Source organism: Engystomops pustulosus, chromosome 2, assembly GCF_040894005.1.
Source record: "Engystomops pustulosus chromosome 2, aEngPut4.maternal, whole genome shotgun sequence".
Taxonomy (NCBI): domain Eukaryota; kingdom Metazoa; phylum Chordata; class Amphibia; order Anura; family Leptodactylidae; genus Engystomops; species Engystomops pustulosus.
Window position 1 is genome coordinate 119,092,746 of NC_092412.1, and position 25,840 is coordinate 119,118,585.

General features: G+C 39.3%; 1 protein-coding gene across 2 annotated transcripts in view; it reads left to right on the plus strand.

Moving 5' to 3' along the window:
• The window catches only part of LOC140118356 (uncharacterized), a 315,197-nt gene that overhangs the window by 5,873 nt on the left and 283,484 nt on the right, over positions 1 to 25,840 (plus strand). For both annotated transcript variants that reach the window (XM_072136177.1, XM_072136178.1), the window contains exons 2-21: positions 5,731 to 5,839; positions 6,521 to 6,693; positions 8,486 to 8,673; positions 9,442 to 9,564; positions 10,512 to 10,730; positions 11,937 to 12,085; positions 12,442 to 12,550; positions 13,788 to 13,912; positions 14,002 to 14,187; positions 14,459 to 14,690; positions 14,974 to 15,093; positions 15,365 to 15,532; positions 16,835 to 16,938; positions 18,522 to 18,600; positions 18,677 to 18,793; positions 19,433 to 19,597; positions 19,823 to 20,058; positions 21,195 to 21,408; positions 21,667 to 21,837; positions 24,788 to 24,883. In XM_072136177.1, the coding sequence (XP_071992278.1) occupies positions 5,742 to 5,839; positions 6,521 to 6,693; positions 8,486 to 8,673; positions 9,442 to 9,564; positions 10,512 to 10,730; positions 11,937 to 12,085; positions 12,442 to 12,550; positions 13,788 to 13,912; positions 14,002 to 14,187; positions 14,459 to 14,690; positions 14,974 to 15,093; positions 15,365 to 15,532; positions 16,835 to 16,938; positions 18,522 to 18,600; positions 18,677 to 18,793; positions 19,433 to 19,597; positions 19,823 to 20,058; positions 21,195 to 21,408; positions 21,667 to 21,837; positions 24,788 to 24,883 (3,072 nt within the window). In that variant the 5' untranslated portion in view covers positions 5,731 to 5,741. The remainder of the gene's footprint in view (positions 1 to 5,730; positions 5,840 to 6,520; positions 6,694 to 8,485; positions 8,674 to 9,441; positions 9,565 to 10,511; positions 10,731 to 11,936; positions 12,086 to 12,441; positions 12,551 to 13,787; positions 13,913 to 14,001; positions 14,188 to 14,458; positions 14,691 to 14,973; positions 15,094 to 15,364; positions 15,533 to 16,834; positions 16,939 to 18,521; positions 18,601 to 18,676; positions 18,794 to 19,432; positions 19,598 to 19,822; positions 20,059 to 21,194; positions 21,409 to 21,666; positions 21,838 to 24,787; positions 24,884 to 25,840) is intronic.

Consider the following 25,840-nt stretch of genomic DNA (forward strand, 5'->3'; position numbering starts at 1 on the left):
GATACTAAGAAAATCAGCTTCCATGGGTTAGAGGCCATCCCCAGACCAGTTAGGGGAGGAAATTGGGACAGATCCGTCTTGCAATGTGAAGCAAGATGGATCTTTCTCCTAGACACAGTGGCCCCAAAGGGTCTAAATGAGACCCTTTGCTATGCTTGTTTCCTCTAAGTCACTCCTATGTGCACCATCCTCCCTTCTATTTTGGACCCCCCCCCCCCCCCCCCCCGTCCCCCTCTTACCTCTAATAAGTGGTCCAATACGCTGTAAATTCAAGCTGTTGCCACTATGCACTTTTAACCTGCCATAAACTAGTTTCCTATTTTGACCAAACTATCTCCAACCCCGATTGATGCATTAGTGACAGGATAATAAGCCAATGGAGATTTTCTACTTCTTCCCCATAGCTTACACTAAGCTGAGCCATCCCGTTGCCATGGGGGATGCAAGCTGGGAAGTTGGATTTCTGTCTATAGTGAAGCATAAGGGTATCTCCCTGAGAGCTTCCTAACACAAACTCCTCCCACGCCATGACATGAGCCCCGACGAACGTCAGAGGGGGCGTGGCATGGGCGGAGCTGGAACGGCTATTTTTGGCGCAAATTGTGGCGCACGCGCCATTTTTTGGCACTAATTGTGGCGCATGCGCCGGAAACTGGTGCCAACGCTGTCGGGCGGAGTCGGAACAGATATATTTGGCGCATGCGCAGTAAACTGGCGCCGACGCCGACGCTTTCAACCTAGTGACTAGGTGTATGCTTGCACCTCTTGGAGTAGCCTAGGATGAGCCACTGCCCGTCTTGGAGAAAGTCTTAGCGCTACTTAGCGCATACTTATGCAGCCCATCGTGGCGCCGCAAGCATACCAGCACAAGTATAACCTACTATAGATTCCCCTGAGGAGTGCACAAGGACCGGTGCACGAAACGCGTAGGGAGTTAATGGACTTATGCAGCTTAGAGTAAGGGCATAACAGTCTGTATAGGGGCAGTCTTGGGACCGCCCTTGTAAGGGCTGGGAGCAATACAAGGGGGACCAGGCTAACAGATACAGTAGGGTATAATAGGTCATCACTGGACGGAACAGTCCCTACTGCGGCCAATTCTGGACGAAGACGGGTGAGATCCAACCTTTTCTTCCCAACACTGGCATATCTGCACTAATACATGTGGTCCTCTCTCATGCTGTTTTTGTAAATATTGGTTATGGTACGGCAATTTTTGTCCGTGTATGTGATTGTTTGTTTGTTCACGAGGTGTTCTCTTTTACGAATTGTGGTTGAATTGGACCACTGACCTTTTATCTATCTGAATTAAAAGTTATGTTTTAATAAATTGTGGCATTTTGCTAAAGCTGTCTAACGATTTGGATGCCGTGGTCAGTGGCCTGCTGCACGTGTATCACTCTTAGTAACCAGTGATCTTGACAGGCTACCTAGTTTATTTTTAGCATTTGTCTACAACTACAAACTTATTTATGACTTTTTGTATATATCTGAAAACCTATTTATTTAACCACATACGCTTATATAGTTATCACAAGTTATTATTGCCATTTTATATAATGCGATGCGGAGCATGCAAAAGCCAGGTTATACCGTAGTTGAAATCTACTCTATCCCATGGCTGGAGAAGCTGGTATTTTATATTATACCAGAAAGGACCTTCTAAAATGTGCCAAAATGATTTAAAGGTTATATTTAAAGAGGATCAGTGATAACATGCTGACCTGCAGAGTATGATCTGGACCACCATTCACTTGGACAGAATGGACCACCATTCTCTTGATTAGACCAGCAAGTGATGGGAAATAACATGGAATGTTGGTACATTCTCTATTAAGGCATAGGTATTTTATGCATTTCTATTGTACATTGTTTTGAATTGTGAAAGGATGCCAAAAATCTATGACTACACCTCTCTGCTATAACCATGTTTTCATTACAGGGCTGTAGAAGGGTCCAGATAGTGTTCACTATAGGAAATATTTCAGTCACCTGCTCCATATTTTAGGGGCTGAATATGTTTATGTGAAGGGGTTTATGTGTCATCCTTGGAGCATAACAGCTCTTTCTGCCTCTGGCGCCCATCTCATCCATGCTCCAGCAGAGTTCTCCCACCGCTTCCCACTTCATCATACTGTCTGTGGAATGGGGCAGGTGCTTTGGGAAGTATCTCAAAGGTTTACTGCAGACAATTAATACCAAAGGGAGGGGATCATTTGTGCAATGTTAGGGGAGAGGACACCTTAAAGGGAACCTATCACCACTTTTTTTTACAAATACAGCTAGTGGCAGGTTCCCATAGAGCCCTAGTAACTAACTGACATCCTTCTTTTAGCTAAAAGTTGTTCCCTTCAGATTCACATATATTCAACTATAATTTTACCTGGTATCCAAGAATGTCTATAGAGAGTCCAGGGACACAGCCTCCTCGGGCTGAATCCAGCAGCTCATACTTTCTCTTTATTCAGAAGTAATGTCATGTGACCAGGGTGACATCACAGGTCCTTTAGCCTCCTCACAGAAGCCTGCATGGAGAGTAGTAGAAGTCCATGCAGGCATTCTGTGATTTTTTTTTGTTAGATATGTGCATGGGATACGGTATGCTAATGCTAAGATGCTAAAGGACTTGTGTTGATGTCACCCTGGTCACACCCTGGCTCTGTAGATTCTTAGATACCAGGCAAGTTTATAACTCCGATTTTATGGGGATCCGAAGGAAACAATTTTTAGGTAAAAGAAGGGCTTATGTTACTAGGGCTAAAATTTTAGCTAAAAGAAGGGTGTATGTTACTAGGGTTCTATAGGGACCCTTCACTAGCTGTTTTTTTTAATGTGTTGACAGGTTCCCTTTAATGAACTCATAGGGGCATATTTATCAGGGCCCTTGCCCCCATGTCAATTATTGTGCTTATGGCTAGTGCTTGCGATTATTTTGCCCTCTCTGCCACCTTCCCCGGGAGTGGGCCGTTACTGTCACTGCATCGATGCACTCGCTGCTGCTGACGACTTTTCATATGTGAAAAGTCGCCGGCTGTGTTTTTTTCTGCCTGGCTTAGAATACGCGCAGCGCAGCCGCCTGCCCCGATACATCAAGAGGCAGAAGCCTCTTGATGTATCCCATTATGAAAATGCAGCGGCGGGCCTATCATACGCCCGCATAGCGCCGGCATATGATAAATATGCCCCATAGGGTGCATTCATCAGTATAAGGAGGTCCAGTTTATGGCTTCTGGGCAAGGCATATGATTACTTCTGAATAGACAGTGAAAAGCAGATAAGGAGGGAGGATGTTAACAGCCAAGTAATAGAACATACAAGCTTCTGATAAAATATTACACAGTTTCTTGTGTATACCTGTACCACTAAATCAAGCAGTTTGTTGAATAATTAGTGACCAGTTGCACTTGGTATATTGGGGCACATGTTTTCTTTTGCAATCTTTTAAAGTTGTTTCAAGTCGGGATACTTTACCAGTGCTATGTATCTTTCCATTTATGGAACTTCGCATGGGATGACTAAAAAGCTTCTAACCTGTTTTAAAAAATTTGCAAAACAAAAGAAAACATCTGTCTTGCAAAAATGCACCCAAAAAGTAAAAAAAAAATCAAAAACCCACAAAAAGAAGAGAAAAAGTCCAAATAAAGATACATGTCCCCCATTGACTTTCAACATTAGGCTTATGTATCAATAAGGCGCAGTGGACATCTCCGTTCAGTTATTTCCTTCAGTAAGGCTGCATTCACACTACCGCAAGGGGGACGTATATACGGCCGACGTATATACGGCCGATATACGACCCCCATAGACGGCAATGGGCGCACGGCGCCCTACGGGAGCGGTACGGTGCAGCACACGTGCGGCACCGTACTGCTCCGTGCCCCGTGAAAAAATAAGACATGTCCTATTTTTTCAGGGCATATGGCGCCGTGCGCCATATATCCCTATGGAGAGGGGCAGGGGTGAGCAGCGCTCTCCCCCACCTTCTCTCCCCGCGCGCTGCCGTGTGCCCGCCGTGCTACGGTACGGCGGGCACCGGTCGTGTGAATCCAGCCTTAGTCTGAGCAAAGCCCAGGTGTGATCAAACACACAGAACAGGTACAAGTGATTCCAGTGGCAGTACAGAGATTTGTGTTTTCCATCACACCTGGCATTGGAGGGGGTATTTATCTTGGCTTGGTCTTGAACCATGGAGTAGGCTTTCACGCCTTTGCACTAGCTATAGCCTGCACAGGGTTTGCCATAAGATACTGATCAACGGGGTCTGATCTCTTGATTGGACTAACCCCAATAAACAGGAAGTGATAGGATATAACATTGAATGTGTGTACATTCTCTTTTAAGGCTTAGGTATTTTATGCAGTTCTAGTGTACCTTGTTCTAAAAGATGCCAAAATTACTTTGAAGAATACTTTGAAGAGTATTAGTTCCTAGATGGGTCATATCATAATGCTTTATGAGGTAAGAAGGTGTAAGTATTGGATTCTGAATAATAATTGAACTGGTTGTATACTGGCTAGCCCTTGTAGTGTCACAGCAGGGTCGCTCCAGGTTTCAGGAGGCCCCAGGGCGGTAGAGCCTCAAGGTAGGCCCCTTTGCAGTAAACTCTTGTGATGGCATTAACATTTCAGAAACTAAATAAACTAATTCCCTAAAATATTACATAGTTTACCATACCAAACAGCCCCCTCATGGTTGTTTTATATACAGCCCCCCTCACAACCTATGGATTTATTAGATACGGCCCCCCTCTTACTCCCTATGGATGATTAGATGCAGCCCCCCTCATCTCCATGGATTCCTTATGTACAGCCTTATGTGCCCCCCCCAGCGGCCTGGAGCCAGCCCTGGGTACAGTTCTCACTAATGGGTATAGCAACAGGTCTAGCATGGGTCATATGGCTTCATACTATTGTATGGCACCCCTATACAAAGTGAATGTAGTTCAAGAGATAGCTGAGCACTGTTCAACCGTTTAATGAGAATGTTCTCCAGATACCAGGGAGTCCCATTCTCATGAACAGTTTGGAATCCCAGCAGTCGGACCCTCACCGATCAGCTTATTATCCCCTATCCTGTGGGTAGGGGCTAACTTTTTTGTCTGCTTTACCGAATTTGCGCAATTAAAAACAAACACAAACGCATGCGTTTTAAAAACGGATGCATTTTTTTACACATGCATTTTTTACGATCTGAAAACGCACTAACTAAGAACGGCCTAAAAACGCCATGTGTGACATGACCCTTAAAGAGGACCTGTCACCTAAATTTTCGGCACTCGTGCTTGATCAAACGCCGCAGTGTTAGAGTGATAGCGTTACCGTAAACCTCCGGTAACGCTATCAAACACTGCGGCGGGGTATAGTGTAATCCAAGTGCAGTCACCGCCCCAACCCCGCCCCTCATGAATATGTCGGACAGCTTTGCGTTTGTGGCGCAGCTGCGCTTGCCTCCATGTGACAGAAATCTGGGGGCGTGCCGTCGGTGATCCAACTGATTCGGACTGAGAGTGGGATTTAACTTTCAAATTGTGTTGCAAACCCTAGTTCTTGTAAATGTACCCTTACTCTGTCTTCATCACAAAACTATACTTTATTTTACAGCAACTTCTGAATCACTTTGATCTCTGACATGTTTTAAGTCACTATGTAGCTGGTATAATATAATACTTGTGTAATGCTTTCACAGGATGTTCATATTTTCCATTAATTAACATTTAATATTTGTTTGCAGCTGTTGCAAGAATGGATGAACTGTTACACTGGATTGAAACCCGTATCATGTCATCAATGAGACCGCGAGCAGATGACATGAAAGCTTTACTTTTGGATCCCACATACAGGTTTTAATATTATTAATCTATGTATATATAGAGAGCGAGTTTATACAAAGAAAGTCGATAACAAGATAACATGGTCCATTTAAATAAACTTATATATGCCTGAAAACAGACATGGTTCTGCACTAAATTGTTGTGTGGACATTGTCTACATAAAAATATAAAACCATGGAAGGCAGTGGTGTAGCTAGGAGAAGCAGGGCCCCATAGCAGACTTCTGCATGGGGCCCCCCTTCTCACTAAAGAAATATACATATTTGTATACTCACACCTGCAAGTTACAATCACACATTTATACACACATATAGAGCATATATACATCACATATATGTTATATACCTGTTATGCTGTACAATGTGCTATGGCTGCTACCACTGTAGTTACACCCCTGATGGAAGGTCTTCTAGTTAACTTTTGTTCTGGATCATCTTTTACTCACATATTTTATTCTCTATGACACAGTGTACAGCTAAAGCTGGTTGCCCCCCACCAGGCTTGTTACAACAAATTAACTTCTAGGTTCAATCCAGTAAATCCCACACATGAAGGTAGCGAGTTTGTCAGAAAATCCTCTCTTGTGGGCAATCGCCTTTAACAACCTTATAGTATATACTTTAGATCTAATTTTATTTTGCCTTTACATATATGATTTTTAACACTCCTCTTCTTATATTTCTTCCATAGGAACAACATCTGTGAGTTTCTGAAGAATGAAGATGTCCACACATTATATATTTATTTTAAGCTTCCAAACTCTTCACTTGCAGCTTCTCTTAAACCTCCAGCAATATTACAGAGTAAATCCTTATGCTTTGTGAAGCTGGCATCTGCGATTAAGCTTACAATTGATAACATAGGTATGTGACCAAGTAAAGATTCCAAAACCCAGGCAAGTGGTATCATACTATCCTGGTATCAAGCCAGCTTGACATCACAGATATTACTTTACTTAGTTATGTTGTCTAGAGGAGAAGAATGATTATGATATAATATTAATAAACATGCTAATGATTGACATTAAAAATTGATACAACTGATCTATTCATGACCCGTCCAAAGGAACATCAATAATATTTGTTCAGAAAAGCCAAACAGAACAATGGAAAGATACAACTAATACAAATATAAGACCTTCTGCTTACCTGAGTGAAGTTGGCCCCCCCCACCTTGTTCAAATCAAACAAAATTGGTGTCAAACGTTTGTGCTACGTTTGTGCTGGTTTGTGCAGCAAAAATTTTCGTTTGTGCCGCTATCGTTTTTAAGATATTAATGAAATTTTCCAGAGGTCATCAGAGGTCAACCAGCCCCCCCACATTGTCCACACCAAACAAAACTGGTGCCAAACAATTCTGCTACGTTTGTGCTGGTTTGTGCTGCTTAAATTTTTGTTTGTGCTGCTTTTGTTTTGAATAAATGAACAAAAAATTAAAGTTCAAAAGTTCAAGCAGCCCCCCCACATTAACCAAATCGAACAAAACTGGTGTCAAATGTTAGTGCTCCGTTTGTGCTGGTTTGTGCAGCAAAAATTTTCGTTTGTGCTGCTATCATTTTTAATATATTCATACTTTTTTCCAGAGGTCATCAGAGTTCATTTCTTCCAAAGTACAATGTGTTTGCTAGCTCCCCCTGGTGATCAAACCAGGGAAGTGTCACTAAGTTTGTTTTTTACCAGTTCATCCTAAACACCTTTAACCTATGTAAACACCTGAACATACCGTAAAAATGATAGCGGCACAAACGAAAATTTTTGCTGCACAAACCAGCACAAACGGAGCGCTAACATTTGACACCAGTTTTGTTTGATTCGGTTAATGTGGGGGAGCTGCTTGAACTTTTGAACTTAAATTTTTTGTTCATTTATTCAAAACAAAAGCAGCACAAACAAAAATTTAAGCAGCACAAACCAGCACAGACGTAGCAGAATTGTTTGGCACCAGTTTGGTTTGGTTTGGGCAAGGTGGGGGGGCTGGTTGACCTCTGATGACCTCTGGAAACTCTCATTAATATCTTAAAAACGATAGCGGCACAAACGAAAATTTTTGCTGCACAAACCAGCACAAACGTAGCACAAACGTTTGACACCAATTTTGTTTGATTTCAACAAGGTGGGGGGGCCAACTTCACTCAGGTCTTCTGCTTTGCACCAGTTACCATTGACTTGCATGAATAGAGGCTTCTGCATGATGTTTTCTGATTAAATCATGATGGAAGGTAGTTTTTTTTGTGGATGCATGTCTTTGGCAACTGATGCTAAGGAAAAGGCCTTTGGTTTGTATTAGTATTTACATTCCAATGTTATGTGATTTAAAAGGATTTTCTGACCAAATGTGTATTAATCACCTATCCTTATGATAGATAATTAAGGATTTGGACACCTAGCACCCCAATAATATATCTCTCTATGTACACTCAAACAGCTTACCCGAAGGAGTGTTGGGTGTTGTAATCCCACAAATCATCTATTAATTACCTTTCCTTAGCATGGGTTATTAATAGTATTTGTCCTGAAAGCCCTTTATGGGAAGAGAACAGAAGCTACCAAGCAATTGTAAACCCAACCTGATTGCTACCATGGGATGATAGGCTTAAAAAAATTCCTTTTAATATTATAAAATTAGTATTAATGATATGTTTTGGATTTATTTTAGGTAATCAAGTAATGTCGGTGGATTGTGCCAAATTTCCATTAAAGCACTTTGACATGGTTCTGCATCAAATCTTCCTGCCACTCCTCAGCAATGACCATATTACACTTAGCTCACATAGCACAGATAGGATTATTGAAATCCTGCATAGACTCACTGGAAATCTGGAAGTTATGGCAGGACATGCAGAGGTAGGTTACTTACACACTCGCATCTCATTGAAGGTTTTAAGGATGGTGTTACATCGGATGGACATTTAGATGGACAACTGCTAGGGCCAAAAAAAATGCTTCATTGGGCTTCTTTTGCACTGGCATTGCTTTAATAAGTGCAGAAAGTTTTCTTCAGCTTTTTGGCCTACACAATCATCTTTACAAAAGTTTGATAGCCTCAAGATAAACTGCTGAATAGACAACTTTGCTGCCATTTGGGCTTTAGTTACACCATGTGGATTTTGTCTGCTATGCTGATACTGAACAATGGAGGGGATTGGTGACCCTGTTTGTTGGTGTGACCTTGGCCTCTCAGTTTTGTTAAAATCATCCAGGTGGCATTTACAAAACTTATTTAACTGTGTTATAAGAATGTACCGTATTTTTCAGACTATAAGGCGCACAAAAAATCCTTTGAATTTCTCGGAAATTAAAGGTGCGCCTTATAGTCCAGTGCACCTTATATATGAACCGTACTTAGAGACAACAGCTGCCTTGAACTATGCACAGGTCTGCTACCTGCTGGTCATTCATCCCTATAATCAGCTGCGCCTTATAATCCGGTGCGCCTTATATATAAATCCAGACGTTTTAGCAGGCATTTATTGATGATGTGCCTTATACTCCGGTGCGCCTTATAGTCCGAAAAATACTGTAGTAGGGCGAAGCAAAACTAGTTATTAAAATGTCTTACAGACATTATTTAATGATGTGTTAATGTCTGTCTTTTTGGATATACTTTGACAGGGCTCCATTGTGCTTCCTATTCCCTCCATTGAACTTCTAAAAAACACCACGATTTTTAACAAAGAGGGAGCTGCCATCCATATTATGGAAACATCAGTAATTGGTTGGATAAAACAAATCAAGGTAAGAAATACAATACAATTTTAGATTGGTATTCAATAGTAACTTTAACTAAAAGTGTCATAAACTTCACAAAATGTTCTTTTATAAAAGTTCAGAATATGGCGAAACAAAATTTTTTTTGGTTTTTACGTTTTAAAACATAACAAAACTATACAAACATGGGGAATATTTATCAATGCTTCTATGACAGTTTTATGGAGGTGATTATACCACCTACATACCATTTGGGTGTGAAGGGGGAGCAGCTTCCGGTGGAGTGGGCCGGTGTGGCGCTTTCCAGCCCCACATCTGCAAACTTCAGATGAATGTTTCAGATGAATGTTTGCTTGTCTTTTAAGCAGAACTATGCCTGGTTGTCATAATTTTGAGTGCCAGCACAACACGGTCAGCAGATACATCAGGAGGTCTAAGCCTGGGCTTCATCATATGTTGGGACATCGAGCGCTGGCGTATGATAAATCTTGCCATAATATTTCTGTCAGTTTGCTATCCCAAACAATAAAGGAGATGTGCACTGTAGAGGGAAGGGGTGAGTGCTACTCATCCATCCTCTCTCAATAACGAGACATGGTATCCGGTAGAACATGCGGAAAAAGAGCATATCTATATTTTTCCTGTGGACAGTACGGTACTGTGACACGCATGTGTGGTCACCATAGCATGGCCCACAAGCGTCTATAGGGTCCGATATCTGGACGCAAATTTGAAAATAATTTTTCACTTAGCAGACCAGTTATACCAGTAGAACAACAAGTAGATCAACAAGATATATGTGAGTTCAATGTAGATACATATGTTCTGAAATTATTCTGATTACTCATTTACAATAGTTCTTTGTCAGTATTCAGATGAAATTGTTCAGGACAAACATTGGAAACCTCTGCCTTTTGAGATATGTGAAGTAGAACTTTCTGACATTCTGGCAAACAATATACTTTTATCTATAGGTGGTGCTCAAACATGACCCTTTGGCAGAGATCAAATCTAAGGGAGTATGCGCAGGGATTTTCCATGAAAAGGAAATGTGGGAAGTTCATATTCGCAATCTGGAATCTATAAAAATGCAGTTAAATTCTGCTTCAGCCAGAGAAATCATCTTCCATCTGGAGCAGGGAAAAAGTATGTATGGAAAATCCATTGCATCAGTCACTCAGGATGTGAAGAAAGTAAGTCCAAGAATTGCGCGGCATCTCTGAAAACAAAGTGTCAAATCCTATATGTCAAATTATTATCAACACAACATATGCTACACTGGGTTCAATGTTCTTAATAGTTCTGCATGTTGGCAACAAGAATAGGATCTAATAAATGTTAAACCTATCTGAATCATAATAAATGGACCAGTAAAGCTAGGAATAAATATGTAAACTAACACTTTCTGTAGTATCTGCAACATATGTAGATATCGCAGGTTACATCACAGGTTAGATGTCTTTGATATCTAAAGAACTTATCTCATGGTAGTATCTGTTATATAATATGAACATGAGCAATAACTTCTCCATTGGAAATAAAACCCATGATTCAATGAAATATCTGTTAATGTGGGAAGCTGGTCACCAATGATATATATGGCAATCAAATTTCCCAGAACACCCTTTTATTTAAAAAATTAAGGGAAATGAAGGAAATTAAAAATGTCCCCAACAACGAATCAGTAAGATGGGTGAGATGGCCTATCTTTTAGCTGCCATTTGGGAAGGTGGCCAAGTAGCATTTCAAAAAAGACCAAGATTAACTTGGAAATCAATTGCCGAAATTAGGGTGGCAATATCTGTTGTGGTTCAAAAATTTGTCAAGCTTTGTGTAGCACTGCGTAATATGTGTGCGCTATATAAATAAAGGAATTATTATTGTTATTATTAACACAGAAAGTTGCAGCAATATCCAGGATGGACTAAGAGTTGCGCAGCGATTTGACATGTTTAATGTGTTGTCCATGGTGCTGAACAAAGAGCTGAAGGTGCTGGATCCAATTGTTATGAACCCAGATTAAAATTGCTGGCCATGCTCCAGACATAGCCTAAAAGATAAGCCCCACACCCATTACTTTCCAGACTATTCTTTCGTTAATTAAATAAAAGGATGTCCTGGGACTTTTGACTCACCTAGCGTATTATGCATATGCTGAATGGTACCTGTTGTACCATGGATACATTGTCATGATTAAGACGCACTGCGTCGAAACGCGTAGACCAGACTGGTGCTGCTAACTGCATGTGACAAGTTGCTGTTTTTATGGGAGAACTTGTGATATAATAAAGAAGAAATTATTTTATCTCCAATCCCGAGTCATTATTGGATTGTGCTGGATAAATTTTTGAAGTTTTGGCATGGATACATATTTATCAAACATTTTTTTTTCTTATCAGGCATATTATGAGGCAAGAGAAAACTTGATATTTCTAAAAACACTGACTCATTGTTACGATCAGCTGAAGATGGCTAAGACTACCAGAGAGAAAAATAAGTGCTTCTTTTTAATGTTGCATCATTTATATTTAGTTTGGATACATTCCAGGTAAACTTGTTATTCTTATTTTACACAATGTATTAATGTGGCTCCCATTTTTATAAAACCTTGTCGTTTCTTTGTCCCATAAAATCCAGGTGCTTTCTGTGTCCATTTTTATTCATATGCATAATGATCACATCTACTTGGTTGCATGGCACTATGCCATTTTTTTCTACATATAGAGTATACAAATCAATATTACTGTTAAAGGGCTGTCATAGAGTTTAAAAAAGTAACCTAAAAACATGAAATTTTATAAAGTAAAGAATGCTATTAAGGGTCTGTTAAATCATCATCACACTCATTTCTTCTGGATCCCTGATGCTTATAATAAATAATTCTCATTCTGTTTCCTTCTACAGATATTATCATCAACCCAAAGTCTTCATAAACCTTCTCAGACTAATGTCCAATGAAGTGTGTGTGATAGCAAGGAGCCTTTTGGGAAATAATATATTAGACAGTCCACAGGTAAAAATAAAATATGGTGACATGTGTTTGGTTATATAAGGTAAAGCTCTAATATGGTTATTTATATAGGGATCTGATGAGATTGATTAAATAAGGTTTAGATCTTGTTGGTTACATAAATTATAGATCTATTGGTTATGTGTAGTGCAGATATAAGGAATATATATTATTTACTTGGTTATTAAAAAAGCAGGAACATTTAATGTTGTTGGTTGTATTATGTGTTCCTCTAATGCGGTTTGTTATATAAAGTCCAGATATAATGTGGTTTGTTTTAAAAAGTGTAGAGCTAATGTGTTTGGTTATAATATGTGTAGACCCAAATTTTTAGTTTATATAAGGTACACATCTAAGTAATGATTTACATAAGGTGTAGATCTAATGTGGTTTGTTATCTAAGTTGCTGTTCTAATGCGATTGGTTATCTAAGGTGCTGATCCAGTGTGGTTGGTTGTATAATGTGGTTGGTTATATAGGGTGCTGATCTCATGTGGTTGCTTATAAAGGGGTTGCTGATCCCATGTGGCTGGTTATAGAGGTTGTTCATCCTATATCGTTGTTGTATAGGGTGCTGATACCATGTAAATTGTTATATATGGTGCCAAACCAATGTGGTCTGTTGTGTAGGGTGCTAATACCTTGTGGTTGGTTATAGAGATTGTATATCCCATATTGTTAGTTGTACAGGGTGCTGATATCGTGAAGCTTGATAAATAGGGTGCTGAACCAATGTGGTTGGTTATATAGTGTGCTGATCCCATGTAGTTGGTTATATAGGGTGCTGATTCTATGTACATGAAGATAAAATGTTCTGATCTTATTTAGTTGGTTATATAGGATACGAATCCCATTTGGTTGGTTTTAAAGGCTGCTGATCCCATGTGATTGGTTATGTAAGGTGCTGATCCCATATAGTTGGTTATGTAGGGTGCTGATTCAATGTAGGTGGTTATATAGGGGTTGATCCTATGTAATTGGTTATAGAGGGTGCTGATCCCATGTGGTTGGTTATATAGGGTGTTGATTCTATGTAGTAAGTTATATAGGGGGCTGATACCATGTAGTCTGTTATGTAGGGTGTTGATCCCATATAGTTTGTTAAATAGGGTGCAGATTACATGTACTTGGATATAGAGGGTGCTAATCACATGTGTTTGGTTATATAGGGTGCTGATCCCATATAGTTGGTTATGAAGAGTGGTGGTCCTATTTTTAACATATTTTCTTTGTTTTGCAGGCTTACAGTTTGCTGAAAGAATCTCTAAAAGCATGTGCAACTTTCCGTGGAAATTACCTAGATGTGAAAATTAAGGCAGATGAATTAAATACAAAAAAGATGGAAGAAATTGCGTCTCTGAACAAGTACAGTACAAATTTATAAATCATACAAATGGATATTTGTATCCATTCAACCTTATGTAACTCCATCTGAATAATTGTGTTTGTTACAGGAACAAAAAGTCATCTGAAATGGCTGAAAGCATTACTATGTATGAAGTGCCAACTCCATGGGTGTATGGAGGAGACCAATTCTCTGATGATAATAAGCTAGAAAATGAGGAGTCTGTTTGGCTGGATTCTCCATGGCCTCTACACAATGCTCTCTGCTTTCAGAATCTGAACATGTTCATGGAAAGGTAAGATGGTCATTATTAATATTATGATGGTACACAATACAATCCTGTTATGCACAGTGTGTAAACAGTGTGGAATTGATACAAAAAGTATATTGGAAAATTGTATTATTTTTCATCATACAAGCAATAACATTAATTTGCTGAAGTGGGAATACCCCATTTAATCAAATTATGATTGAGATATACAAAAAAATCTATAATTTGCATATGTATACTCTGAGATGATGCAATGTGTAAATACTATTTTGTATTCTTTTACACTTCTTTTCAGATGTAATGATGTTATTGATGTAGTGGAGACTATGAAACATTTTGAGGCTTTAAATGACGTGGCTGTAATAGGTGGTGCAGGAACTCCAAGTAGTGATGCAATGGTACAAGAAATCTGGAGCTCATATTGCCAAGCCAAAGAATCTTTCATGAATCAAGTCTCAGATGTTTTGATGGCCGGTAAAAATAGCACTTTCCAGAAAGGATTTTTTGACTTGAGAACGACCATAAAGGTATTTTTGAAGAATGAGTTTGTGTCACTATTGAGAACCAAATTTTAATGAATACGTTAGATCTTAATATACTGTCTAATAATTTGTATTTATATACTACAAGTGTAAATCTTTTTAGAGACTGCCATACTGGATCATAAAAGACTAGTCCAAAGAGTTCAGAATCTGTGCCAATCTCCTCCATATATTTGGAGGCAAAAATGACATCTTTCCTCAGCTCCTGTCACATAATTGCTGCCAGCTCATAATTTTGGAACTAATGTGCTCATTGGTCTTCCTGCAGAGCCTGGAACATCAGCTTGGAAATATTCTTAGAAATAGCCTTGATCAATGTCCTTCTATGGCTTCCCACCTCAAGCTCCTAGAAGTGTTTGAAGGAGTCACCAGAAGAGATGTTGTTAAGGTAAAAAACATAGCTTTATATTTAATGTGTTGCTATTCCCTTTACCGTTGGCAATGTGTAAAATGCTTTAATATTGATTATGCTATTAGTTTTCTACTAGTTTTGTTTTCTTTGTTGATTTATTGCAGTGCAAAGCTTTTTTTTAAGCCGCTAATGTTATCCCTTTAAAATGATTGTATTTTTTTTGATAATTCTGTATTTAGCCTAAATACTATTAAAGATTTGATATTTTAATGTTATGACACAAAGAGAGATTTTGATTAATTTTCAGGACCATTTAAAGGATAAAGAGGGTCACTTATTAAATATGTTCCTAGAAGAACTCAGTCAGGTGAAGGACATATACCAGGCAATGTCAAACAATCCTCCGTTGCATGTGAATATGACTTCCACCATCAGTAAAATGTTATGGATAAAAGGACTTCGTGCTAGAATCTCTGTAAGTAGATATATATTGCTTTAAAAACTTTGCATATGGTAGTGTACAATATAACTTATCATATTTGGCTGCTGAGCAATATTACCATACCTACTATAGAAGTTCCACAATATTACCATTCCTACTGTACAATCTCCACAACTGGAAATTGTTTTAGTGCCTAGAACAGTGATGGATAACCTATGACACGTGTGTCAGTGGTGACACACCAAAACATTTTTGCTGACATACTGCAAGCTGACAGCATCCGGAGCCAGGGCAACTCACCTGCTGAAATTACGGCGCTGACGATGACCTTCTTGACTCTATTAGTGAAGGCAGTTAGTTAGGCAGTGAAGCCAGAGCTACTACCCGCACAATATTTATTGCAGACTTGCACCCAGACAGGTGGGATCACTAGAACTGTGTCCCACAGTTGCCCTGTCCACAGCAGTTGGGTGGCGCAAGATCCATTCCATAGACTACAGGGAGGATAGGAGAGTCATTTATGATAGGATTGGTCATTTTCTTAATGGAAATCTACCATGTGTTTTTATGCATAGTGAACCGAACATACCTTGAGAATTATGTAGCTACATTGATGCAGAAACAAATCCTGATTAATTCCTGAACCGAGTGGTTTTGGTCAAAAAACAATTATAAAATTCAGGACCCTGGGAAAGCTGGGTGCAGGCTGACTTCCATTTATAAAAGAACTGCCTGAACTATCCAGACAGGTCTAATCAATATGAACTGGATGACTCATACACAGAAGCTGTCAGGGACACCTCAGTGATGACGTATTCTCGGCTTATGCTGAGCAGGGTCAGATAACCCTGTAAAGATCTCACTGTGCTGCCATTGTTCCCCCACACATTTACTGCTCAGCAATTCTAATAAATTAATGAAAATATTTTTATTAATTAAAAATATAACTTTTTGCAGATCTCGCATAACACAGAATTATGGATTTTTCTGGTAGTAACACACCATCTGAGTAGTGCTTATTTTATCTTTTATACTAATTTTGACACACTGATCTAGAACATTGTTCAGTTTTGTGGTCTGGGAGGCAGTCTGGGGCAGTCGGGGTGTATGAGCCCACATGAGGAAGTGGGGATGTGTGCTAGTTGTCGGGCAGCATTTAAAATACAGGATATTTCACATAAAGGAATTTTATCTAATTCATTTTTGCCCTTGTAGAGGATGAACTAACCATTCAACAAATTGTTGGCCCCTAGGCCCCATGCACACATTCATATATTTTGTGCTAGCAGTTTTCTAGCCTATATAATGCATTAACAAAACTATCTCTTTCTGGAGGATCCGATGACAAAATTGAAGACAGTGTCACCTTTAACTCTTGAAGGAGACAAGGGCTGGGAACTGAGACATCTTTATTCTGAACTGTCAGAAAAACTGGAAAGGTACTGTATAATCTTACAAAATGTGACCACAAACCTTGATTTATAAAGACTGCAGCTAAGTACCATGTCCTGTAATTCCCTAAATTATTGACATATATAGTTCAAGTATTACATGAAACTAATTATATGGCTATTATAAAACATTTATATATCCACTGGATAGTTTAGAACTAATGGATGTGTTGGTTCTGGCTTCTTTGATTCCCATTGATCGTCAGGATGAGAGTCCTTTGTACAAGCATCTTGACCTTCCATAAGTGGAAGTTAAAGGGGTGGTGATGTGCATGCATTCTGTATAAAGTTGAATTGAGTCACATGCATTACTACTTCTCCACTCAAGCCATACTGCCATGGTCTTGGTTTTGGGCTTGACGTGAACATTGGACCCCCAGTATGTTGATTTGTGGAGTTCCTAGCAGTAATACACCCACTTGGCAGTTATTACCTATCCAGCATATATTTAAAATTATTTCCAGAAAATATCTTGCAACCCTTTATAGGAGCAAATTATACAAGACAATTAAATTGGCTTTCCAACAAATTGATGTTCCAGGTCCGGTGGTGCTCAAGTGGTTCATGTAAATGTGGAGTGCATGCCAGACCACCATTCCATTTACTTTTATCTATTCATCAAAGACTCTGCACATTTTGGTTGTGACACAATAAGGTTTCTTAATTCATTCAGTGTTTGCAGGACATTTTGACACATTTACTTTTATGTGACTGATGGAGATTACCAAAACAGAACTCATTGGGGGTCATTTACTAAGGGCCCGATTCGCGTTTTCCCGACGTGTTACCCGAATATTTCCGATTTGCGCCGATTGTACCTGAATTGCCCCGGGATTTTGGCGCACGCGATCGGATTGTGGCGCATCGGCGCCGGCATGCGCGCGACGGAAATCGGGGGGCGTGGCCGAACGAAAACCCGACGTATTCGGAAAAACCGCCGCATTTAAAAACCGAAAATGTGTCGCTCGGGACCCGCTTACCTTCACTCAGACGGCCTCGGTGAATTCCGGCGCGTTAAAATGCTTTTCAGCGCAGCAGCGCCACCTGGTGGACGGCGGAGGAACTACCTTATTAAATCCAGCACCGCTGGATCGCGACTGGACCGGGTAAGTAAATGTGCCCCATTGAGTCCCAAAAAAAAAATTGGAAGTCTGACCATTTGTGCTCATGACTGCTCCTTTACTGTGATGGTTCCAGCAGTTGGAACTCCAGCAATTAGTAATTTATTTCTGTAGATAGGGTGTTATTTTTGTGAAACCGTTTTGACCTGTTCCTGCACCTTGATGTAACTTTACGTAGGTGAAAAGTTTTTGTAAGAAAGAAGCATAATCCAAAACAATTCAAAAAAATTTTTTTTTTGTACCTCAAAATGAAACTATTCAAAATACATTTTTTCTAATAAAAACATGCCCTCAACCAGCAACATTGATGATAAATAAAACAGTAGAACACACACCACGTCATACATGCTTAGACTGGCTGTGTCTGCTAGGAGTTAAATAAAATGCACATTGTATTATTAACCAAATAATTGATGTTTTTATATAATTTAACTCACTTGAATATGAAAGGTTTGAGAATAGTCTGATGAAGTCTTGGCTGTCTTCTGTGAACAAAGAACTGAATGACTCATTAAAGCTTCCATTGCTTGTAAGTATGACACTGCTACTTATACAGGCTTTCATTATTTTATGGTACTCAATATGATCTTCCTTTGGAATTTCAGAAATCCTCTGGTGATCCTGAGGAGCATCTGTGCACAATAGAGATCAACCTCAGCTCTGATCTGCTGGTCTGCCTACGTGAAGCAGAGTACCTTGTGAAACTTCCATTCACATTGAAGGTAGACTGTAATGATCATTTCATGGGTGTAAAAAGTATTTAAAGCAGTAAGCAGTCCATTGAGCAGTTTCCTCTTTCCCGCCCAATAACCTATAAAAAAATTACCTCTAAAGCCATATGCAAATGAGCAGAGGAGAGAGTCATATTTTGCATGAGGGGCAGCATCAATTCAAATGCTTATACATTGGGCTAGTTAATACTGTAGTACAGTGCTTATGATGTCATATTAAAGATAAGAATCTCATCTTTCAATTTAGGTCAGGCCTGAGGTTCTGTGAGCAACAGAACCGAAGATACAGACAAGTAAATTTAAAGAATCAAAACCATGTCTTAAATTGTCTGTATTTCCAGTTGTGTAGCTCACTATAAACCTGAAAAATGGTTAAGGGAAATTAGATGGGGTGTGCAGACTGTGCATTAATGAGCAAAAATAAACCTTTTTTTATCTTAACAATTGACTGCAATGAAGCAAAGAGTGAAAAATTTAAAGGGGTCTGAATACTTTTGGTACCCACTGTATATAAGTCTGTATATGTTCTATAAGCTTTAAAACACTAGGATAATTCATAGTAGTCATAGTTATAATATATTGTAACAAGAAACATAACTATTTACTAAATGTTCCTATTTTACTTGTCAGCTCCCAGATGCTATTGGAAGTCTTATCAGCCATATGAATAATAACAGGTTCAAAGTGCTTTGTACCCGTTTGGAAATGGTAGCATCCAAATACAACGAGGTTATAAAAAGAATCTCGGACCACCAGAGAGCGCTGTTTGAGAAGAAATTGTTAAAGATTTCTGAGGTATTCTGTAAATTATATTAACCACAATGTATATTCTTTAAGAGTCAAATAAATAAAATCCTTTGGATGTGTTTCTACCAGCTGAACAGTTACATGTTCATGATTTTGGTTTTTGTTCTTTAGAATAAATAGCACACACAATCATGTTATTCCCTTTTACACACTCATTTTACTTTTACTGTGTGTAAGTGGATCAGTTTAACGGTCATTGCTTTCTCCCAACAGATTTTGAGAGATGGAATGAGCGTGTTCACTTGGAGCATGGATGAGAGCATGGATTACACTGAACTTGCCACTTCCTACATTTGCACAGACCTCTATAACAACTTCAGTATCGTTACAAATAATTACAAATACATTAGTGAGATCACTGCAGCGTGGTGTAACACAAAGCTGGATATTTTTACATGTCGGGAATCCCAAAGGAGCTATTCTATCACTGAATTAGTGACGGAGCAAAAGTATGTCACCTTTATAGAATTGTTGATATATTTTATCTTCTTGATTTAAGTACCAGCAAAATGCTGACTATATTGATTTGTTCTAAATAGGCAAGAAAAAGAGGGGAATGTAAATGGATGGCAGATAAACTCTAATGTGATGACAAAAGAATATACATTTTATTAAATATGCAAAAAACACACATGTACATTTAAAAACATTTAAAAGCATATGCAATCATGTGCACATCCAAATGCATGATAATGAAGGTCAGATATCATGCAAATTGCTTCCTACCCCCTAGTAGTACCTATAGGATCTAGTCTACAGATGTACTAGTAAAGTGCATGTGCCTGCTGTGATCAAAAAGGTATGTCTACTATACTTAGACATCTGTTATCAAAATTATTTATAAGTTGATCTAAAAAGGAAATTACCTTATGATAACAAATTTTAGATGACCACAACCACAGTGCCTGGATTTATGAGTAAGTGTCCTCGGTTTATCTTGCTTGATTTTAATGGTAGAGTTCATTTAAAGGACACCTACCACCAGAATCAAGGCTTGTAAACCAAGCACAATGACATACTGGTGTGCACCCCCTCTGACATTTCTGCTCTTCTTTTAGCTTCTTATATCCTGTTTTTTTTAAGGCTTTTAAAATTATGCAAATGAGCCTGGGGAAACCTGGGTTCCATAGGTGTCAATGGAGCCTGGAGCCTCTCAGGCTCATTTGCATAATTGTAAGCATTTTTTTCTTAAAACAAGGACATAAGCTAAAAGAAGAGCAAATCCTGGATTGTCCAGCGTAAAGGCAAAAGGAGATGATATTTCAAGATTAAAATTCCACTTTATTAGAAATACTTGAATTAAAAACAATGAAGACGTCTCATAAAAAGAATCTGATGCGTTTCGGACTATATTCAGTCCTTAGTCGTAGCATGGTGGCATCCCTAAGCCCAACAAAGCATCATACATGTAACGTTCTAATAAAGACTGCTGGATTCTACTGTCCAGAAGTTGTCACTAGCTAGCAGCTAACATGGGGTGTACCCAGTCAGCAACAATTTAGAACTATGGTAACACTAACAAAAATGATAAATTAGATTTTTTGTTGGCGACCATTAAAATATTTTTTCTTTTATGCGGCTTTAGGAGAATTGAGCATGAGCTGGAGGCTATTCTTGTTCCTGATGGCCAGAGGATTCACAACCTTGTCAATCAGTCATTTTCAGCATGTGGAGTTAGTGAAGCATCACCCGCGTGGCAGGAATTCATTGTGCACATTGATGCCATAGTTCTACAAGATCTAAAAAAAGTTACTATATCCAGCCTGGCTGCCCTGCTGAACACAACATTGGATTATAATGTAAGAAATGTTACACCTAGTTCAGTACATTAGTTCATTCTTCTCTAGATATCTAGATTGAGATGCCTGTAAGATAAAAGATGTGTTCTTGACCTTGTCAACCTTTAATGAACTATTCATTTCTAATGTGTAATAAATGAGGCATTCTTTCTTGGCACTCATGTATCATAGTTAATGGAATAACATAAGTTGTGTAAAGATGCACATACTGTATATTTGATGGATGATTGTGTAACCCATGTTTTATTTATTCTACAGTACGCGCCAGCTCTTAGCATTGATGTTGAGTTGATAAATGGTAAAATTGCCTTTAATCCACCACTTGATAAGAGCACTTCTGATATCAGTGTCATGGAGAATATTGAGGAATGGCTTAAAATGTTTCTCCTTAGAGGATCACATGTAAAGGGTCTTTCTTCTTCAGTCCAGGTAAAGACACATGCCAGAAAGAAAAATTACATAGTGACAATTTGCCCTTTTCCCTACTGTGATCTGAAAGAATCCACTCCCATCCTTGGCTAAAAATATTTAGCTGCGGTAAAAGGCCATAAAATGTATAATGGATAAGGTCTTAAAACACCTAACTGTTAAAGAAACTTTGCAGAAATCAGTAGTATTCTGTGTGTATTTGAGGGGTAACAATGTATTTCACTGTAATGTGACCTGTGTTCCCATTTTGAAAGGAAAATTCCTTTTCTGCGGCCAGTTTGTCCAGCTTAGGAAGATAAAATTCAACACAAAATCAGACTGAATGTCTGTTCTATGAAAGTGCGGTCACACATTCGGCCTGTATTGCATTTTGGAATGCAATGCAACCGTAACAGTGAAGGTCTTGTGATGATCACATCTACGTTTTCGCTGAAGCGCATGGGATCATCACATGCTTTGCATGTAAGAAGGCTAAACATGATACTCATTATCGATTGCATGTATTTGAATGTCAACGCAGAAGTGATTGGCACAAGACCTTCCTGTTTCCGGTTGCATTGCATTCAAAACACAATGCAAGTGGAACGCTTGACCGCGGAAGAAGGTGGTGGGTGGGTCAGGAGTAGAGACATATTAGTGGAGAAAAAGGTATAATATTCATAATATTCAAATTACTATGATACATAAAAATATCAACATCACAGGTTCTTAGAGTTACTTGTACTATTGTATACAAAGTTTGAAAATCTTACTGACCATTTAATTTAATGCAATAAATTAACATGAAAATTTAAGCAACTAACAGTGTGGAAGGCACACTGTAAAAATGCTGCATTGTTGTCAACTGACCTAGGATTGTCCAGAGCATACAGTAGGTACAGAAATTATTCAGACACCTTTAAATGTTTCACTCTTTGTTGCATTGCAGCCACTTGGTAAGATCTTGACAGAAAAAAACAGAAATGTTGATATTTTTGCTAATTTAATTACCAAGAAAAAAAAATCAAATATCATGTGGTCATAAGTATACAGACCCTTTGCTGTGACACACATATTTAACTCACATGCTGTCCATTTCCTTCTGATCCTCCTTGAAATGGTTCTACTCCTTCATTGTCCAAGTCCAACTGTTTTTAATTAAACTTATTGGACTTAAATTAGGAAAGGTACACACCTGTCTATATAAGACCTTACTGCTCACAGTGCATGTCAGAGCACATGAGAATCATGAGGTCTAAGGAACAGCCCAAGGAGCTCAGAGGCAGAATTGTGGCAAGGCACAGATCTGGCCAAGGTTACAAAAGGATTGCTGCAGAACTCAAGGTTGCTAAGCGCACAATGGCCTCCATAATCTTTAAATGGAAGAAGTTCAGGACTACCACAAAGCTTCCTTGTGGGAGAAGAGCATTGGTGAGAAAATTAAGAAGAATCCCAAGATCACTGTGGCTGACCTCCAGAGATGCAGTAGGGTGATGGTAGAAAATTCCATAAAGTCAATTATCCCCGCAGCCCTCCACCAGTCAGGTCGCTATGGCAGATTCTGCCGACGGAAGCTTCTCCTCAGTGCAAGACAAATGAAAGCCTGCATACTGTTTGCAAAAAAACACATAAAGGACTCTGAGACTGCGAGAAATAAGATTCTCTGGTCTGATGAGACGAAGCGTGAACTTTTTGATGTTAATTCTAAGTGGTATGTGTGGAGAAAACCAGGCACTGCTCATCACCTGTCAAATACAATCCCAACAGTGCAACATGGTGGTGGCTGCAAAATGCTCTTGGGGGTGTATTTCAGCTGCAGGGACAGGATGACTGGTTGCCATTGAAGAAAGATAAATGCGGCCAAGTACATAGATATTGCACCAATACTAGTGGTATGGGAGCAGGAGTCCAGTAGTCAGGAAGGCAGAGGAGGGTCGGGACAGTACACGGTTGGTAGCCCGCAGGGGGGCTGCAGTGGCAGTCTGAAAGCAGGTACGTCGAGACCAGAGTAATAGTCTGTTGTATCTCAGGAGCTGAAGGTGCAGTTATTGACAACTTGTGATCAGCAAAGGTGAAGTTCCAAGCAACTGGGTGTACAGGCTGAAACTGAACACAATACTAACACAAAGCAGGGAGTGTGAGAGGCACATATATATATATAGGCAGACCAATCAGGGTAAACTCAGGAGGGTTCTAATCAGGAAAATCAGGTGATGGGCCTCAGCAGACAACTATTCAACCAGCTGAGTGGCTCATCAAACAAGGAGGCACAGAATAAGGCACCAGGACACAGGTTTGAATCCTAACAGATATCCTCGATGAAAACCTCTTCCAGAGTGCTCTGGACCTCAGACAGGACCGGAGGCTCACCTACCAACAAGACAATTGCCCTAATCACACAGCTAAAATATCAAAGCAGAGGCTTCAGAACAACTCGGAACATCTCGGTGACCATTCTTGACTGGCCCAGCCAAAGCCCTGACCTCAACCCAATGGAGCATCTCTGGAGAGACTTAAAAACAGCTTCCACCAACATTCACCATCCAACCTGAAGGGACTGGAGAGGCTCTGCAAGGAAGAAAGGCAGAGGGTCCCCAAATCCAGGTGTGAAAAACTTTTTGCATAATTTCCAAAGAAGACTCCTGTACTAGCTCCAAGGCTGCTTCTACTCAATAGTGAGCAAAGGGTCTGAATACTTATGACCATGTGATATTTAATTTTTTTTGTTTAATAAATTAGCAAAAATATTTAAAATCTATATTTAGTTTTTTTCCTTCTGTTGCAATGAAACAATGAGTTAAAAATGTAAAGGGGTCTGAATACTTTCCATACCTGTTTGCCATATACTATCTTTATAGAGCTTACCCACTGTAATCTCACAATATACAGAATTAGTGTGTTACAAATAATAAGTATAATTCAAGATATTTCATATACTTGTCTATTCAGCTAAACCATGGTTGTATTTCAGGGAGGATACCAAGAATATGTGTCACAGGATGATGAAGCTCTGGAATTAGTTGGACACATCCTGCAGCAAGTGGAGAATTGTGTTTTTGAGTGTCAGGTGAGGAAATTGTTTGTTAAAGTTTAACTAAAGAAACATGCATCTCCTCATTTCTACCACCAGATGGCAGTGTTGCTCTATGAAATGAACTCCAGTCTGATGAAGATTCATGGTCTTGTGTGATATCCACTGAATAATAATGGACTCTGAAATAATGTTCAGGTGCTACATTTTCATAGGATTGCTTAGTTGGTAATTGGCTTTCATTGGACATGTCCATTGAAAAGAATTCTGCTTGTCATGATGCCTTAAGTTCAGATGTCTCAGCAGTTCAGAACACAACTCCTAGACAGCGCGAGATCTTAGCAGCCGCTGCCCGGGACGAGAGGAGGAGTTTCCGCAGATACGCGCCGGAGGTTGGAGAACGCTGCTAGCACCACCAGAAGAACCAGAAGTACCAGCATTCTCTCCAGCGAACCTGACACTTAATGGCAGACATTGAGAACTTCAAAGTCTGTGTCAAGAGTCATTGGTGGAGATTTATTATGCACCAGTGTATGATGGAAGCCCTAACCCTCCAGCGCTGCTAGATACATCAAGAGACTGCGCCAGTGGCCAGCAGCTAGTTAGATATACTTGTGTACAGACCAAGAGAATGTTCAAAGTTTTGCGCAGGGCAATGCCCAATGCTGCCCCCCATGCCAATGCTCTATTCATGCCCTCTCATACCCTACTTTCAAGATAATTAATTGCCTTTGGTTGACAATTTTTTCCCAATTCTATAACCTTGAACAAAATGAAGATGAAGTCCTTTGTCTGTTTTAGAAAGAAGATCCTTTTTATACAGTCTCTCCCAAACAAAAGGGGTCTGTACAGTATTTAAAGGTAGATGATCTGGGAAACTGCTTCTTGGTTTATTTATTATTTTAAATGCATAGACTGTAAAGTCTTTTAAAGCAAATCTACCATCATAATCAAGCATGATAAACCAGGGACACTTACTTATAGATCCAGACA